The following is a 19,474-nucleotide window of genomic DNA, read 5'->3' as shown; positions in this document are numbered from 1 at the left end:
GCAAATTGGTTATTTGAGTGCACACAGGCCAAGTTAGGTGCCTGAATCTCAATGGGAGTTGAGAGCCTACCTGCTAGTTTTCCCTTTGAAAAATCTCCTCCTATGTCTTCCCAAATTAGCTGATTTTCACACACACACTTCAGGTATCTTCGCAAATAAATGAAACTCCTGCTACTATTCAAACCTCTATATGAAAACCTGTGGCAGTTGATCTCGGTGAAATTCTCTCCCATGCAAAGGTCAGACACAAGGCCTGTGGGCCACTTAAGTCCCACTTAAATCCTGTTTTCAGGGCTCAGATGGAGCCTAGGACTTGTGCTGGTCTTCTGCACACTGAAGAATTTCACCCACAGTGAGCACCTGTTGCATGAATACCTATTGAATAAAAGTTCTAAAATTACATCAGTCATTTGGTAAAAGAGACAGAAACAATGATTCTTCTAACAAAGCATTGCCACAGGATCTACAGCTCCTCATTTGAAAAGAACCAATTTTATTTTCTTTATTGTCCCCTCAATGTTTATTATCCACAAGTATCTCAGCTTTTCCAATACATGTATGCAATTGTAGGAGACTATTATTCTGTGACAATGTTCTGCTCCATGAATCTTTCATATAGGTTTATTTTAGAGATTTTCCTGGGGATTAGAGGTGTCCCCCACCCACAATCAGGCAAATTAGAGTCTAAAAATAAGGTTGTCTTGTTCTAATTGATAATATCATATTGGCAAATCTCTTTCGAAGACAAGTGAAAGCAAAATAACCCATTCCTGCTAGCAAGCCAACCAACATGGTTGTGCCAAGAACTCTTGGTGCCCTTTTCTTGGCCACCCGGAACGCAGTTGGCAGAACTGCTGAGATTAATATGTTGTTGACATGTCCTAAAACTTTGTTAAATGTTTTTCTCTTCAAGACACGTTCATAATAGGCTTCCAAGTTGGGTCGTTTTCCATTTCCCCAGTTTCTTCTTGCAAACCCCAGAAACTTCAGGCGATGTAATGTAACAGCAAGTGATACATCTGCCAAACTAAAGAATTCACCACACAGCCAAGGCTGCTGTCCATCTTCTAATCAGAAATAAACACACAAAGAATTAGGAGCTAACAAAGTACAAGGATATGTGTAAGGTTGCCTGGTCTATTACGTGTATGTTTACTGCTAGTACATAAACAGATTCATAAACAACAGTAGTACTTTGAAAGTTAAAAATCTAATTTTAACAGCTAACTTCCTTCTCCAACCCCTTCCATAGTCTGTACAGTACTGCAAAGTCCACCTCCCAGTTGCCCAGTAAGATCCACACTTCAGTTTTGTGCTTTAAGACCCAGTTTTTGCTCCCAATTAAATTTTCTCAAGACTAAATTAATTCAATAGAGGGGAAGGGAAGCAAGGGAGTTCAGCTTTCATCTTTTCTTAACTCTAGCAAGGGCTACAGATTCCCCTAGTAAAGGCCTGAGAGTGTCATCTTGTTTGTGTCATTCTATTTAAAAAAACTCAAATAGGAGCTGCTTACATCTGATGAAAATTTTCCAAGCAAAAGGAAATTAACCTGTTGATCTGGCCATTAGAGGAGCTCTGCATTGACCCATGGCCTACCCAGAACTTTTAAGATGAGACTGTAATTCTTTCCGGATTGCCAACTTAACTACAAGTCCCCTAATTGCCCTCCTATGGCCCAGTCAGCAAGTTACGTTCTACTTAAATATCAAGTGGAAACGCTCAAGTGGAAATACAGTGCTCTCTGCTGTATTTTTCAAATCAAAATAAGTATATGATCTATGAGCCAGGGAGATCTGTGGTTATATCTAGAAGGCTGGGGAGAGAGACCTGTGCAGGGAGGGAATCAGTTCTGTGCAGCTGAAGAGGGATATGGAAGTTAATCCTTACAAAAGGAGAATAAAGGGGAAGATCTAAGCAGCTAACTATGTGAGCAGAAGTCTTGTGTGAGGAAGAAGACTAGGAGGGAGGGAGAGACTGGAGTAGTAAAAGGAAGGAATAGAAGGTCAGGGACAGATTGAGAGGTGACTTCATTGTGGTATGTAAGTACATTCACTGGGAGAAAATACCCAGTACTACAGGGCTCTTTAATCTAGTAGTAAAAGGAATAACAAGAACCAGTGACTAGAAGTTAAAGACAGACAAATTCAAATTAGAAATAAGGCACTTTTTTTTAAACAGTGAGGATGATTAACTATTGGAACTATCAAGGGAAGTGGTGATTCTCTGTCTCTTGAAATCTTCAGATCAAAACTGGATGCCTGTATGCTTTATTTAAACACAAGTTGCTGGGCTCCATACAGGGTAACTGCATAAAATTCTATGGCTTGTGTTACACAGGAAGTCTGACTAGATGATCCAATGGTCCCTTCTGGCCTTAAAATCTATGAATCTATAGCTGGAAAGTCAGAGAGATAGAATAAACATGTAAAAAAGGAGATCAAAAACATGAAAGGGATTAAAAGAAGAAAAAGAAAGAAACACAATACAGTAAAAGCTGTGTTATCTGGCACTTTACCAACTGGAAAGCTCTAGAAACCAGCATTTCTGATAGGGTTGCCAGCTTTCCAGATCCGGGTGGCGCTCACCTCAAGTGGCTCCCTGCAAGCGGCGACATGTCTCTGCTACTCCTAGGTGGAGGTGCGGCCAGGCAGCTCTGCATGCTGCCCCCGCCTCACCCTGAGTGCTGGCTCCACAACTCCCATTGGTAAGTATAATTCTTAGTTAACTGGAATTTTTGACTGGGTGGCACCCTCCATTCCCCCAACATGCCAGATAACAAAGCTTTTACTGTATATTGAAAATGGGCTTTATAATTCTGCATGTTAATCTTTATTTTTGTTTAGGATTCTGACTAATAGTGAGAAGTGAAACCCAAACTGTTTGGAGGTTTGATTCAGATGGGCACTCAAACATTTGAGCTTATTCTTATCTTACTGAAAGTAACATAGCTTGTGAAATGGAAATGAACTAATTACTTCAGAAGGCGACTCTATAAAAGTCTCATGAGAACACACTTTCCCATGTGTGTTGTGGTTTTACCTGCTTCTGGCTGGGCTGGAAAATACTTAGAACCAGCTTTCTAATTCAATTTTCGAATGACCCCTTCGAATCCCAGCTGGAGCGAGGATGTGAGGAAGAGAACGTGAAAATGAAAGAACTGTGAGAATTGAGTAAACCGGTTTGTGTGGTATCTATGGCCTAACCAAAGCAAGAACTAGACATCTCATAAGAAAGCCTGCTATCATGAGATTTTTCTGCTCTATCTGTAGACTTAAGAGGTTTGGATACCTTAGATGAAGTTCAGAAAAGCATCTGATTAGTCAGAAGTCTGACATTCAGCCAAACGCCGCCTCCCTTCTCCTGGTATACTCTTGTCAAATCTCAAACTAAGTGATATCATACCAGGGCACTGTTTGGAAGATCTCTATGAGAAAACGAAGTACTTCACGAAGTAGTGTTGGTACATCTCATTTGTTCACTGAAATGTTATCATCTGACCACTAGAGCTGCTATTCATGATGTGTGTTGTGGGGGGGAGTTTGGAAAAGAGGAAACTGGAAGTGAATCTCAAGAAAGAAAAACCATGAGAAACAGTCATAAAAATGTTTAAATGTTGGTTAAATCCACTCAGCGCTAGAATGAGATTAAGATTTCTAAATTCAGTTTTTTAACCAATTTGGGTAACTCTTCAACAAGGAGTCCAGAAAGTTCTAGGCTTGATTATTGTTTACAAATGCAAGAAACTCTAGAATATCTGGAAGAAATTCCAGATGGTATAGATGAATGCTCAAGGGTTTGGTAATGGGGTGAAATTCTTTGCTGGTGTAACTCCATTGGCATTGTGGCAGTACAGAGTTAGACCAAAAGATTTATTCACTACTATATCATTCATTGGTTTTAATCCAGCCTGTATTGATAGGGATTGTATTGATGTTACCATCTGACATCTGGTTTGCTATGTGAAGTGAGTTAGTTGTCTGAGTTCTGTTCTCAGTAAGTAGGAGTTCACTTACATAACACAGTTAATACCAACTGGCATCCTTATTGGTAGTCTCAGGAGAAGGGTGAAGGATTGAGGGCTTGATCCAGCTCCCAGTGAAGTCAGAGAAGAGGCTCCCATTGATTTCTGTGGGAGCTGGATCAGACTCTGGATGACTATAGAGAATGAGCTTCCTTTATAAAGGATCGGCTAAGGTTAGGACATAGTGGCAGGAAAGTATGAGGGAAATTGCACTGCACTGCTCTGCAGTGTTTTAATCTCCAGGACTGTCAGTTGTGTACCTATCTCCATCACTACGGTTTAAATTCAGCATGGTATTTAAGCATGTGCCTAACTTTAAGCACATGAGGACTACTGACATGTTTAAGTTAGTCATGAACTTGTTATGTTGAATTGGGACCTCAAGCAATTTAAGAAATGTTTTTTTTAAAGTGGTATGGAATGTTGTGGCTAATTCTCTACACATCATGCTGAAAATGTGTGTGATCAAGGTCTCAAAAGCACACTTAAAAGTGTTCATATATGCTCCTAATGACAGTAGATTGCATTAGACTAAATTAGTATTGAAAGCCATATTTGATAGGCTCAGTGAAGTTAGATGGCTATCAATTAAAACTGATACATCAAAAAATATCATACAGAGCAAATGTTGCTATCTGGATGAATCAGTTGTGTCAAACATAACTGTCAATAGAATTAAACAGGAATAATCTCTTACCTGGTGTTTCTTCATTTCTCCTTTGTAACTCAGTCTCAACCTGGTCCAAAACTTTTTCCAATTCATCAAGTATTTTCTTCAGGTACTTTATATTATCATGGTCCAGCAGCTTAGACTGCAAATACACATAGGTTACAGTTTTAAACAATCATACATATATATTATGGTTAGGGTTTTCGGAGGAAGATTCATTTTGGGATTACAGTGCATATTCATAAAATGTGCACATTTTCCCTTCACAGTTAAAAGTCAAGTGGAAGCTATTGGCAATTCGCATGTTAGTGACAACTCAAATAACAGAAAAAAAATTCTTTACAACATGGAGATACCCTGTGAGTGCTTAATCCTGCAAGGGGGTGAGTGCTCTCACTTCAGTCCAGCAAAACACTCACGTACAGGCTTAACTTTGAAGTCAGTGGGACATCAAGGTGTTTTAAATTAAGCATGTATTGAAGTGTTCTGCTGGATGGGAGACAAAGTGCTCAAAATTTTGCAGGGCTGTCTCTCTGAATGAGCACACTGGTAATGACAGGTGAAATAGAATTTTAGGATCATTATGGGAGAATTCCAATATTACCGTTCAATTCGTTTAGCAGTGGGATACCATTAATTTACTCACTTTAAGACGCTTCTGTTTTGCTATATAAGCATCTTGGAGGTCTGGATTTTCTTTGGCAAGCTTCTTTAGTTCAGATTCTGTGTTACCTATCTGGCCTAATAAAACAGAAACAGGAATTATATAAAATCACCCATTATATTCATGTTTTCATCCACAAAAATTAATGAGTAAGTTATGGACGTATTGGCTGCCGCTTCCAGCAGCTCCCATTGGCCTGGAGCAGCGAACCGCAGCCACTGGGAGCCATGATCGGCCGAACCTGCAGACGCAGCAGGTAAACAAACTGGCCCAGCCCACCAGGGGCTTTCCCTGCACAAGCGGTGGAACAAGTTTGGGAACCACTGCTCTAGTCCAACCAACAGTATTGGATTTGAAGCAGAATTTAAGTCAAGGAAGTACTATGGCCTGTGTTATGCAGAAGTCAGACTGAATGACCACCATGGTTCCCTCTACCCTTACAATCTACATATTAGGAGTCAGAAATTGGTCTAATTGGAAAAATCGATGGATGAAATTCAGGCCTCACTGAAGACAATAAAAGTTTTGCCATTGACTTCAATGGGGCCAGAATTTCATCCCATATCCTGAAGAATTTGAAGATTCCCAAAATGTGGGGTTGTGCAGATCCAGGATTTTGGGACAAACTGATCTTTAAAATTAATTTAATTTGTCAGATGAACCCAGGCTGCTTATCCTTTTTTGCCCCTGGGTGCAAATATAAAGGTATTTCTCCTACAAAAAATGGGGCCAGATTCTCCTCTCACACAAGTTTTATATCGGTGAAACTCCACTCTTTGTAAGGCTACTCTTCATTACACTACTGTCAGAGAGAGGAGAATCAGGTCCATTATTTTAATAGATGTTCTGCTGCCATTGTACATTTCTACATTTACAAAGAATATATTTTCTTCACTGCAATGGTTTGGTGCAGGCACTACTAGTGCAGACTACAGGAAAATATGTATATAGTTTTATAACCTAAAACTGCAAGATAAAAAAATTAAAATTTTGCAAATGCCATTACTGTCTGTGCATAATAAGCACAAATAGCACTGCTATCCTTTCCTGTTGTTAGCAGAATTAATTCCACAGATACTCCAAAAAGGACATTTCCTTTTCCCACATTTTCAAATCTTTCAAAATTTTAAGCAAAATATCTTTTAAAATTAAAATGACACATATAGGGCTAGATTCTGCCCTCAGTAGTATGCTCATAGCTCTACTGATGTCCAACGGGGCTCTGATCACAAGAGATAGTAGCTATGATTCAGAGATTTTATGGGCTGGCGGTTGAAGCTGAACAAATTCAGACTAGAAAGAAAGTGCAATTTGGGGGGGAGGGTTGTTACCAGCCTAATATAGCAAAGGACATATTCATTCTAAATCAAAGACCTTGATGAATGTACTCCTTTTTCAGCCCACAAAACTATTATAGCCATCAGTATTTCCTGTCATTATGACTGAATGCTCAACATTGGGAGAATGGAACTGAAGTTTCCTAAATCCCTGGTTTTGAGTTACTGAATAAAATTTTCAGAAGTACCTACATTACTTAGAAGCCTAAGTCCTCATAAGCAACTTACATACTTTTGAAAATTTGACTGTTCATTTTAAAGGGCCAATATTTTCAAAAATGAGTGCCTAAAACTAGGGCAATAAATCCATATCATGTTACTTTATTAAGTGAGCTGATTTTCAAAACTGCTGAGCACCCAGCTGCTCCCAGTTATTGAAGTGCCTAACTGTAGGGCATCCGTTTATCAAACATATTTGCCATCAACAATGTATGAGTGTGAGTTGTTTATGTGGTAAGCAAATTTTTAAACTATATTCTTATTCAGGTCTCAGGGATCTTTAAATATAAAACATATTTAGAACCAAGTAAGAAAGATCTGTTAAATGGCAACATCTTTGGGTTTATATTCACTACATACTGCGAATTCTAGTTGTCGCATAAGCTGGAATCATGGAATCCACTGTTAATTCTGGGTGTAAAATGCAGCCATGTGTGTAGGCATCCATAGGCAAGGAGTCCAAGAGCTCTCTATAGTGTTGCACCCTTGGGTAATACATGCTTCCTTCTTCTGGCATTAATCTTGGTGTCTTCTCTGAAATATATTTATTTAGGAGATTTTAAAAAATAAATCAGAAGAGCTATATAATATATGTAATGATATTATGATAAATGATAAATATGATAAAAGTAGTGTTCTTAATGGTACTTCAGTCCCTGTGTAGCACAGATGACATGGTTATCAAGTGAAATCCTCACTATTGGGTGATTTCCCCCCTCCCCCTATATGAGCCCAGTTCAACAAAGCACTTAAGTGCATGCTTAGTTTTCAGCACATAATCCCATACCTCTTCAGCAATGTACTTAACCATGTGATTAAAGAGACCTTAGCAGATCAGAGAATCTGCTCCATAGCATATTATATTCAAGCAGTTTCAGCAGAATCCATTTTTTACATTTCAAGCAATGTCATTATGTATTGAGGTACAATAGACATCTCTATGGCCCATTCAAAAGAAAGTATTGCAGTGATTTAAAAAATCTATTATAAAATGATACTTTAATTTTTTTAATTTGTTTTTAAAGAGTTCCATTTTACAGCAGCATTAACAGTTCATTTATATCTGTATCCATAGATTGTTAGCCACCCTCAGCTTTACCCAGCTCTCTATTTCCTCCAGACAATCATTATCTGACCAAAAAGCAAGCAGCTAGCAATTAGTTTGGCAGGTGTTGAACTGCTCACAGTGACATGTTCTTACTGCTATGGGAATCTCTAAAGTCCATTGCAGAATCATTTTATCCTTGAAACTACATTTGCCAGTTAGGGACATAGTGTATCAGAGCCCTAACTAGAGAGCACCAATACAAAAGGTTGCTTCTTCTCCTCACCCCAAGAAATACAGTTTCTGTGCACAGGCAAAAGAAATCGTTTTCTTTAAAAATTGATCCTGCCTATTTCCTAGTAATGACAAGTGTTGTGAAATTTCAAGGTATGCCACTATTCCTTTCTTATTACCGTAGATGTACTCTTCCCACTTTTGTCTCCTTATTCCATTTATGCGTGTATGCACGTACACACACACATACATACACACATACACACACACACACACAGAGTCACTATTCTTTCTCCCTTACAGGGCATAATTTAAAAAAAAAAAAAAGATTATTCTGGAATTATCCAGGAAACTGCACCATTTTTGTGTGAGAGGTTCTTTCCAAAAATGACAAATGTTTTGCAACCTCCCATGAAACTATTCTTTTATATTAGTCCTTGCTACACAATTAGTACAGCAAAGTGTTATCATATTCCTGACCTCTGTGGGCTAGCAGGATAAGTGATCAGAATATCAGTTATCTTGCCAAATAGATGTTAAAGTATTTTCAATGCAATCAGTTTGCTTGGGGAATGGGAAACCTTTTACGGATCTGAACAAAATTCTATACAGAGACACGTAAGTACTATATTAAAAATCACATAAACTCAAAAAATTTTCATTACCATCCACGAATGTCTCTTCAAGATAATCAATAATCTGTGTGGCCTCACAAATAATATTTTCCCCATGGATAAGGACAGGCACTTCTCCAGATGAGTTTAAACGCATAAACCAAGGTTCATTGTGTTCACTCAAGGGTAAACTTACATCGTGTTCTTCACACTTCAGTGCTTTTTCAGCAATTACTAAGCGCACCTGAAAAATATTGCAAGAATTACTTGATTAAGCTATTTACCATGGATAAACTGAGTCTGTTCAATTAGAAGGGCAATGTGTTTCAGTGGGAGTCAGGAGTATTGGGGTCTATTCCCAGATGTGCCACTGATCTGCTGTGTGACCTTGGCAAATCTCTTCACCTCTCTGTCTTTTCTCACATCCTTTGTCTATTTAAATTGTGTTCTCTTTAGGTAGAAACTATGTACAGTTCCTAATACAACTGACTCCTAATCTCAGTTGGGGTCCGTAGGTGCTACTGTAATACAAATAAATAAATAACAACAACAACAAAGAATAATTGTAATTGCCTAAAACTCTTCTTTTAACACATTTATCATTAGCATAAAATAGTTGATGGCTATTTGACTGACGGGTATTTCTAGAAACAGTTGATAAAATTTAAGTGAATTAACAACACAAAATGATTTTTTTTTAATATCTTAAAACCTGGTGCTATAGTTTTGGTGATGTCTAAATTCCTTTCCCATATAATCTCGAATATGTTCTGTATACATAACTGGAACTGAAGCATACTTTTTTGGAACTTTTTATTAAGGCAAAGTTACAATAAAATATTAACATACTACACTGGATATTACTTATTAAGATCAGGTTAATATTCAAAAAGCTTGGCTAAAAATTTGCTGGCTGGAAAGTTCTTTCCTTTGAATAAATTTAAAAAGGGTGGCCACATTCTGAAATACCTGTCCTCTTTTTGGTGCTTCTCTTGTGTATGTACTTGGTGTGAAAGCTTTTCTATTACAAGAATAATCCATATTTTACAATACCATAATTGTTTGCTTTGGCAATGGAACTATTTGCAATAAAGATGGGAAACAGCCCTTTCCTAAAAAGTATCAAAACCTCTTCTGCATTAGAACACAAAATAGATGGATATGCTCATGTCGTCTTGTTATATCTGCAGAATCCAGAAGTGCCATTCAAAATTATCTGTTACATTTTAACAATTCAAGGAGTGTTATATTGTTTTAAAGCCCCTAGTCATCCTTCCTCATACAGCACTCCTCTCCACTGCCTCCTGTGCTGGATTTAGGGATTCTGCATTTCGAAATGATCACAGTTCCCTGGAAAGCCTTGCAAGCCTTTCAGGGCCTAAAAAGAAAGCTTTGTGGCCTTGCCCCTCACCATCTCTTCCTCCTCCCTATCCAGATCTAGGCAACAGCGCTACACCCCTCTGCCCACGCCTAAGCACTTAGATCGGGACCTGCAAGGCAAGAAGCCCATTGAGCTGTGCTGCCGCCACGCCCCAGAGGGGGCAGCAAGGCCCGGGGGATCTGTCCAGGTGCTGATCCCTGGCACCCCCGAAAGCAACCAGGCACTCACCTTTTGGGAGCAGAACGAGTGGGTCCAGTGGTACAGTATTAACTTAGCCTCTGCCTTGCACTCAGCCAGGAGCACGGTGCCCGCTGCCGCGCCATCCTCCTCTGGCGCCATCGCTCCCAGGGGCTGAACGGACTCAGAACCGGCTCCCCAGCGGACCGGACTCCCCGGCTGCTACTGAGCGTGCGCCGGTGCTCGGAGCATGCTCCGTGACAGCCACTGCCCTCGCATGGCATCGGTACCTGCGCCCTGGCTGCACCGGGGAGGGAAAACAGGGGCGGACAGGGGAGGGGCACAGCCAGGGGCGGGGGGCAGAGATGCAGAACTAAGGGGGGAAAGAGAGCCAGGCAGAAATAGAAAGGGGGGGGAGTGGGATCGGATTGTGGGGGTTTGTGCTGCACCATGGACAGTGCATCGCTGCACCTCTGCCACGCCCTACACAGGACTCTGGCGTTAAAGCCCCAATCTAGCCCAATGCCTAGGTAACCTCTGCGGGGAAAACCCAAAGCAGCTGCCTGCTAGAGAGCTGATGCACTGACTGTCTCTCACCCCCTTCAGCCGACCCGCTCTCCCCGCTCCCACCACACACACACACTTGCAAATGCTTTCAGACATGATTTAGATGTTTAAAATAATACATGGTTTAGAAAATGTAATCCTGGTAAGGGACAAACTGCAGGGCAGAATCTGGCATAAAGCACATAAAACCCCTCCATAATCAAAAACCATCCTCTGTGTGTGTCCCATCTTTACATGTGTTTATAGCCCTCAGTCAAAAATGGCCAATTTGCTAAGGTTAGCCCAAAACATTTAGGACCCAGTCCTACAATGTATATCCCATGCCCAGCATGTTTTAGCTAAACTAAACAGTCTGTTCCTTAGGCAGGCATAAATATATATGTACATGTAAAAAGTCCACACTTCAAGAAAGTTAATTTATGCTTGATGAATAAATGGATGTTTTAACAATCACATGATTACATAATGACTCTCAAGGAAAATATGTTTTGCTGAAGAGAAAAACCATGAAGGATGTCATCATCCAACAAGAACATTAATCAGACCCTGTTACATTACATTACCCACCTGTGTTTCTTCTATTCCTATTATTACACTAAACAGTGGTAGAGGTGTGATTGCAATTTTAGCAAACATATTTGGTCCTTCATATTTGCTTTCCTTCAGCCTAAACCCGGGAGTCAATGCTCCTTGAATTTTTAAAGGTGACATACAGAGGAAACAAAATGATTTTTCACCCTTTTTGTTATCTACAAGGAATAAAGAAGGTCCAAAAGGCATATGGTGGTAGGATTCTACCATATCCATCAGAAATTGCTCCCTCCATATCAGGGCATGAGGAAAAGTGAGGGGAAGCGATATCTGACAGCATCACCACCCTCTATCAGAAATTATGTCCCCGAGGCCAGGAAAGTGCAAAAAGCATTTTTTGTGGGAGAGTAAAGATGGTACATAGCTTATATCAGATCTTGCAGCTAACAGGAAATCTGATAGGAAAGCCTTTTCTGGAACTACCCTGTTTCACACTAAATATTCCCCACAGCTAGGGCAGGGCAAGCCAAACCTGAATCTAGGATGTTGTGCGTTCTAGTTCCTGTTGGTACTAAGTGTGTTTCATTTCATTTTAGATATAGTGGATAAAATCCTCACTCTACTGAAGTCAATGGAAGTTGAGCCATTGATGTCAACAGAACCAGGATTTCACCCACTATTCATAGCCACTTACCTCTGTAATGTAATTGTGACCAAGGCATTAAAATAAGGAGGGAAAGAGGGAACAAAGAGTCAGCTCCCACCCCTGTAATATTCACAAGAGTGAGGCATAATTGCAGTCCTTGGATTCCCCTGAACCTAAGGACTGTGGCAAGGCCAACATCACAAACAGCACAAACTTCCTCAGAGGAGGTCAGCAGTATTTCAGGGGAGTGACCCTACACAGCTCCACCCGCTTTGGGTACTGCTCAGTACAGTTCTGGGGGGTACATTTTGCGCCCTGCAACAAAGTGATGAAGGGGAAGTTATGATTCTTTTGCAGACTTCAGGCACAATGCCTCCCAGAGCTCACATAGGGAAGTGTGGACATGACAGAGGCATACAAAATAATAAAGGGTATAGAGAAGTTAGAATGGGTGTTCCTACGTACACTCTCATAACACAAGAACAAAGGGACATTCAATGAAACTGAAAGACAATACATTTTAAACTGATACAAGGAACTGCAGAATTCATTGCTACAGGACATAACTGAGCTCAAGAGTTTATTGGGGTTATATAAATGTCTATCTATATAGCTAAATGTCCTCATAGTTACATCAGATAGGATAAAATATAGAAAGGATATAACCCTTCATAGTTTAGGATACTATCTTAGAAAATCAGGCTCATGTTATATTGCTCATAGATCCTGAATTCTAATTAGAGCTAGTACAAGACAATTATAATCAATGCTACCATCTGTGACCTAGCTTCAAAAGCCTGGAAAAGCCACTGCAGAAAATAAATTAGTCCTCCTGTTAGGAGGGCATCATCTCAGACTTGAAATCTACAAAACAGGAGAGTGTAATTGGCATGGCTCAGAAAAGCTTTCCTAGATGAGAATATTTAAATGTCTGCTCTGTGGTTTGTGAGGCGCTAAGAGAATAAGAAGAACAGGAGTACTTGTGGCACCTTAGAGACTAACAAATTTATTAGAGCATAAGCTTTCGTGGACTACAGCCCACTTTTTCGGATGCATAAGAGAATAAGAAGATACACTGGGGCACTTGAGAACATTTCTCTTTCTAAACTACAATGGTGTCTTTCTGTTGACTTCAGTGAAAGTTGGATCAGCCCCTGGAACTACTACTAAAACAAATCATCTAAATGTATAGTAGTGTCTGAGAATTATGAACATTCCTTGAGATTTTGTACATTAAAATATGGGTAGCCCAATATTACATTTTCCATAGTATGTTGTCGGGAGAGGTGAAAGTAATTATTTGTACATGATAACAAATCTTTATAGCCAAGTGGTTCTTTGACTTCGTATTTATAGCAGTGTTTAAGTAGCCTTAATTCTTTCTGATGCCTTCACTGTTATGAATTTTCCCTTTAACATGAAAAATAAGTAGCATATCAGCCCACTGAGAAATTCATTGTCTGCAGTACTTGGTCTGTTGTCCAGTTAATTCTGGAATTTGTGGGAAAATGAGGCATCATTTGTTTATTCAAATACAAAATATCAGAGATTTTTTGATCAATTGAAGACCATCCCATACAGATGGCCCTGTTCTCTATTGTTTGTACACCTCAAACTCCCATTAAACAACCATTCACTCTAATGAAAATTTTGGGTGTGCAAAGTATGGAGATCAGGCCATGCCTAAACACTGTTGCTTATATGTTTTATTAATTATTTTGTTACAATGTCTGGCTGTGCAAATGTCTAGTGCCTGAATCTGTAAACACTTATGCCTATGATTAACTTTAATCACATGAGTACTCTCATTGACTTCAAGCAAGCACTGTGCAATTAAGTGCAGATTATTTATTATTAACTAATAAAAATGAATTTTTGTTGTATTTAGGGTGAGCTGCTACCTTGGGAAACAGAAAATTCTTCCTTCCTCCCTTGATGTATCTGGCTCACATCCCTCAGTGCAGCTCTGGAGGAATAATATAACTAAAGGATGCATCATCCAAACAGCAAGCATTTACCAGTTTGAATACATTAACGTTTAGAAATTAATTAATAATATTAATTCTAGTAAAGAAAATTGTTTCCTTACATGAATAGCATTTCAAACAAAGAAATACCAATGAAATGATAAGAAACATGTACAATAGTTTAGAAAAGCAAAGGTTTTTTATCTGGATATGTCTAACATGTCTACCACTGTAGTAATGGTTTGAATGATCATGAGTTAATTCAGTTTCAGCTAAATGGAAGGCTAAACTAAAATAGGTCTGGAACTAGGGTCCTTGATTTCAAAAGGGCAAACTTGAAAAGAAATGAAGGGACTTACTTAGGGAAGTGGAGTGGACAGAAGAACTCAAGGATCTGAATGTGGAGAAGGCTTGGAATTACTTTAAGTCAAAGTTGCAGAAACTATCTGATCAAGAATGAACTCTCAAAACTAGAAACTCTCTTAAAAAAACAACCTTCCACACAAACTCCCTTGTGGCTGGACTTTACAAAAACTAGACAAGCCATTTACAACACACACTTTGCTTCTCTACAGAGGAAAAAGGACTCTAAACTATCTAAACCCCTACATGCCACAAGGGGCCACAATAGTGGTTCCCTTAACTCACCCAACAATATTGTTAATCTATCCAGCTATATTCTTAGCCCGACAGAAGAATCTGTCCTATCTCGGGGCCTCTCCTTCTGCCACACTGCCCCCACAAACATGATACAGTTCTGCGGTGACCAGGGCTGGCTCTAGCTTTTTTGCTGCCCCAAGCAGCAAAAAAAAGCGCCGCCCCCCAGGCCCCCCAGCCAAGCGCCGCGCCACCCCCCCGCTGAGCGCTGCCGGAACCCCCCCCCCAGAGCACCGCCCCCCCGCCGAGCGCCGCGTGCTGGAGCCCGCGCCGAGCGCCGCCGGAACCCCCCCCGAGCGCTGAGCCCCGCGACGCCCCCCCGCGCCGGGGCCCCCCGCCGCCCCCCGCCGGACCCCCCCTCCAGCGCCATGCCCGCGCCGCCCCCTCGCCGAGCCCCGCGCAACCGGAGCCCTCCCGCCTGGGCCGAGCACCGCCAGAACCCCCCCCCGAGCCCTGAGCCCCGTGACGCCCCCCGCCGCCGGAGCCCGCCCCCGCCCCCTGCCAAGCGCCACCGGAACCCCCCTCTAGCGCCGTGCCTGTGCCGAAGAAGAATTCTGCATGGACTCCTCCTGACGGTCGAAACAGCAGACTGGACTTCTACATAGAGTGCTTCCGCTGACGTGCACAAGCTGAAATTGTGGAAAAGCAACATCACTTGTCCCATAACCTCAGCCGTGCAGAACACAACACAATGCACAGCCTCAGAAACAACTCTGACATCATAATAAAAAAGGCTGACGAAGGGGGTGCTGTAGTCATCATGAATAGGTCGGAATATGAACAAGAGGCTGCTAGACAACTCTCTGACACCAATTCTACAGGCCATTAACCTCTGAGCCCACTGAGGATTACCAAAAGAAACTACACCATCTACCCAAGAAACTCCCTAAAGAAGCACAGGAACAAATCTACACTGACACACCCCTAGAGCCCCAACCAGGGGTATTCTATCTGCTACCCAAAATCCATAAACCTGGGAACTCTGGACACCCCATCATCTCAGGCATTGGCACCCCGACAGCAGGATTATCTGGCTATGTAGACTCTCGCCTCAGGCCCTGTGCTACCAGCACTCCCAGCTGTCGTCGAGACACCACTGACTTCCTGAAGAAACTACAATCCATTGGTGATCTTCCAGAAAAAAAAACATCCTAGCCACTATGGATATAGAAGCTTTCTACACGAACATTCCACACAAAGATGGACTCCAAGTCATCAGAAATAACATCCCCGATACCATCATGGCAAACCTCGTGGCTGAACTTTGTGACTTTGTCCTCACTCACAACTATTTCAGATTTGGGGAAAAATTATACCTTCAAGATGGTGGGACTGCTATGGGTACCTGCATGGCCCCACAGTATGACAACATTTTTATGGCTGACTTAGAACAACACTTCCTCAGCTCTCGTCCCTCCATACCCCTACTCTACTTGCACTACATTGATGACATCTTCATCATCTGGACCCATGGGAAGGAGGCCCTTCAGGAGTTCCACCAAGATTTCAACAATTTCCACCCCACCATCAACCTCAGCCTGGACTAGTCCACACAAGAGGTCCACTTCCTAGACACTACAGTGCTAATAAGCAATGGTCACATAAACACCACCCTATACTGGAAACCTACTGACTGCTATACTTACCTACATGCCTCCAGCTTTCATCCAGACCACATCACATCATCCATTGTCTACAGCCAAGCTCTAAGATACAACTGCATTTGCTCCGATCCCTCAGTCAGAGACAAACACCTACAGGATCTCTATCAAGCGTTCTTAAAACTATAATACCCACCCGGTGAAGTGAAGAAACAGATTGACAGAGCCAGAAGGGTACCCAAAAGTCACCTACTACAAGACAGGCCCAACAAAGAAAGTAACAGAACGCCACTAGCCATCACCTACAGCCTCCAACTAAAACCTCTCCAGCACATCATCAAGGATCTACAACCTATCCTGAAGGACAATCCCTCACTCTCACAGACCTTGGGAGACAGGCCACTCCTCACTTACAGACAGCCCCCCAACCTGAAGCAAATACTCACCACCAACAACACACCACACAACAAAAAGACCAACCCAGGAACCAAACCCTGCAACAAACCCCGGTGCCAACTCTGTCCACATATCTATTCAAGGGACACCATTATAGGACCTAATCACATCAGCCATACCATCAGGGGCTCATTCACCTGCACATCTACCAATGTGATATATGCCATCATGTGCCAGCAATGCCCCTCTGCCACGTACATTGGCCAAACCGGACAGTCCCTACACAAAAGCATAAATGGACACAAATCTGACATCAGGAATCGTAACATTCAAAAACCAGTAGGGGAACACTTCAATCTCTCTGGTCACTCAATAACAGATCTAAAAGTGGCAATTCTTCAACAACAAAAACTTCAAAAACAGAGTCCAACGTGAAACTGCAGAACTGGAATTAATTTGCAAACTGGACACCATCAAATTAGGCCTGAATAAAGACTGGGACTGGTTGGGTCATTACAAAACCTAAACCTATTTTCCCCAGTACTAATTTCCCCCACTGTTACTCAAACCTTCTTGTCAACTGTCTGAAATGGACCACTCTCATTACCACTTCAAAAGTAATCTTTCCTCCCTTGGTATCCTGCTGTTAAGTGAATTGTCTCATTAGACTGACCTCACACTTGGTAAGGCAACTTCCATCCTTTCACGTATTTATACGTGCTCCTATATTTTCCACTGCATCAGATGAAGTGGGTTCTAGCCCACGAAAGCTTATGCCCAGATAAATTTGTTAGTCTCTAAGGTGCCACAAGAACTCCTTGTTGTTTTATCTGATGCATGCATCTCAAGCAAGGGGGAAAATTGTAGGGAAGAGTGTCGGACCAAATTGGATGAATAAGCATCTCAAACAGGTTATTAAAAGAAAGCAGAAAGCCTACAAGGAATGGACCAAGGGATGGATTGGCAAGGAAAGCTACCACTAGGTCAGAAAGTGTAGGGTAAAAGTGAGAACTGCCAAAAGCCAAGCAAAGTTAGACCTTGCAAAGGAAATTAAAACCAATAGTAAAAGGTTCTTTAGCCATATAAATAAAAAGAAAACCAGGAAAGAAGTGGGACTGCCAAACACTGAGGATAGGGTGGAGATTAAAGATAATCTAGTTATGGCCCAGTGCCTAAACGAATACTTTGCCTCAGTTTTTAATAAGGGTAACAAGCAGCTTGGGGGCAGTGGCAGGGTGCCTAATGGGAACAAGGATATGGAGGTAGAAATTACCACATCAGAGATGGAAGCCAATCTCAAACAGTTTAATGGGACCAAATCAGAAGGCCTGGATAATCTCCATCCAAGAATATTAAAGGAACTGGCACATAACATTGCAAGCCCAAGAGCAAGGATTTTTATTGAATCCATAAACTAAGGGGTGGTACCCTATGACTGGAGAACTGCAAATACAGTACCTATGTTTAAGAAAAGAAAAAAATTAGCTGTGAAACTATAGGCCTGTTACTTTGACCTCAATGGTATGCAAGGTCTTAGAATAAATTTTAAAAGAGAGAGATGTTAAAGACATAGAGATAAAAAGTAATTGCGATAACATATAACTTGGTTTTTCAAAAGGTAGATCCTGACAGACCACCATGGTCTCTTTCTTTGAGAAGATAACCGATTTTCTAGACAAAGGAAATGCAGTAGATCTAATCTACCTGGATTTCAGTAAAGTATTTGATACTGTTCCACATGGGAAAATATTAATTAAATTGGAGAAGGTGGGCATTAATACGAGAATTGAAAGATGAGTAAGGATCTGGTTAAAGGGTAGACTACAACATATCATGCTGAAAGGTTACTAGTGGAATTCCTCAAGAATTGGTCTTGGGACCAATCTTATTTAACATTTTCATTAATGACCTTGGCACATAAAGTGGAAGTAAAATTTGCAGATGACACAAATTTGGGAGGTGTTGCCAGTGTGGAGGAGGACCAGAATATCATAAAAGAAGATTTGGAGGACCTTGAAAACAAGTAATAGCAATGGGATTAAATGTAATAGTGTGAAATACAAGGTCATATGCTTAAGGACTAACAACAAGAATCTTTGCTCTAAAATGGGGACATATCAGTTGGCAGTGACAGAGGAGGAGAAAGATCTGGGTATATTGGTTGATCCACATCAACTTGGGTGTATTGGTTGATGTAGCTGTGAAAAAGACTAATGCAATCCTAGGATGAATCAAATGAGGGATTTCCAGTAGAGATAGGGAAGTGTTAATACCATTGTCCAAGGCACTGGTGAGACCTCACCTGGAATACTGTGTGCAATCCTGGTCTCCCATGTCATACCTGCCGCCGAATTGCCGCCGAATCCGCGGGACCGGTGGACCTCCCGCAGGCATGCCGCTGAAGGCTGCCTGACTGCCGCCCTCGCAGGGACTGGCAGGGCGCCCCCCGCGGCTTGCCACCCCAGGCACGCACTTGGAGCGCTGGTGCCTGGAGCCACCGCTGAATATTTATAGAGAGCAAACACATCTCCCCTCAGCTGTCATTTTGTTAGGTTAAACAAAATTGTTTATTTGTTAGATTAAAAAGAATTGCCGCCGAATCCGTGGGACCAGCGGACCTCCCGCAGGCATGCCGCCGAAGGCAGCCTGCCTGCCGTGCTTGGGGAGGCAAAAAAGCTAGAGCCACCCCTGAATATATTACAGGGATAAACACCAGAGAGTGAGAGAAATTGTTTAAATTAAGGGAA

At 41.4% G+C, this 19,474-nt stretch overlaps 1 protein-coding gene across 3 annotated transcripts in view; it reads right to left on the bottom strand.

Annotated features, from left to right (window-relative positions):
* Positions 1-366: 366 nt before the first annotated feature.
* GDAP1 (ganglioside induced differentiation associated protein 1) overlaps positions 367-19,474 on the bottom strand; it is a 54,124-nt gene continuing 35,016 nt past the window's right edge. Inside the window, exons 1-6 of one of the 3 annotated variants that reach the window (XM_034763148.1) lie at positions 10,414-10,640; positions 8,856-9,048; positions 7,272-7,445; positions 5,338-5,432; positions 4,719-4,833; positions 367-1,067 (exon numbers count right to left, since the gene is read on the bottom strand). In XM_034763148.1, coding sequence (XP_034619039.1) covers positions 685-1,067; positions 4,719-4,833; positions 5,338-5,432; positions 7,272-7,445; positions 8,856-9,048; positions 10,414-10,524 — 1,071 coding nt within the window. In that variant the 5' untranslated portion in view covers positions 10,525-10,640 and the 3' untranslated portion in view covers positions 367-684. Of the gene's footprint in view, positions 1,068-4,718; positions 4,834-5,337; positions 5,433-7,271; positions 7,446-8,855; positions 9,049-10,413; positions 10,641-19,474 lie in introns of those variants that run through there. The other 2 variants (XM_034763150.1, XM_034763151.1) reach the window with 2 other exon arrangements.

Source organism: Trachemys scripta, chromosome 2, assembly GCF_013100865.1.
Source record: "Trachemys scripta elegans isolate TJP31775 chromosome 2, CAS_Tse_1.0, whole genome shotgun sequence".
NCBI lineage: Eukaryota > Metazoa > Chordata > Testudines > Emydidae > Trachemys > Trachemys scripta.
Note: the sequence above shows the minus strand (reverse complement) of the source record. Positions and strands in the feature narration are given on the sequence as shown.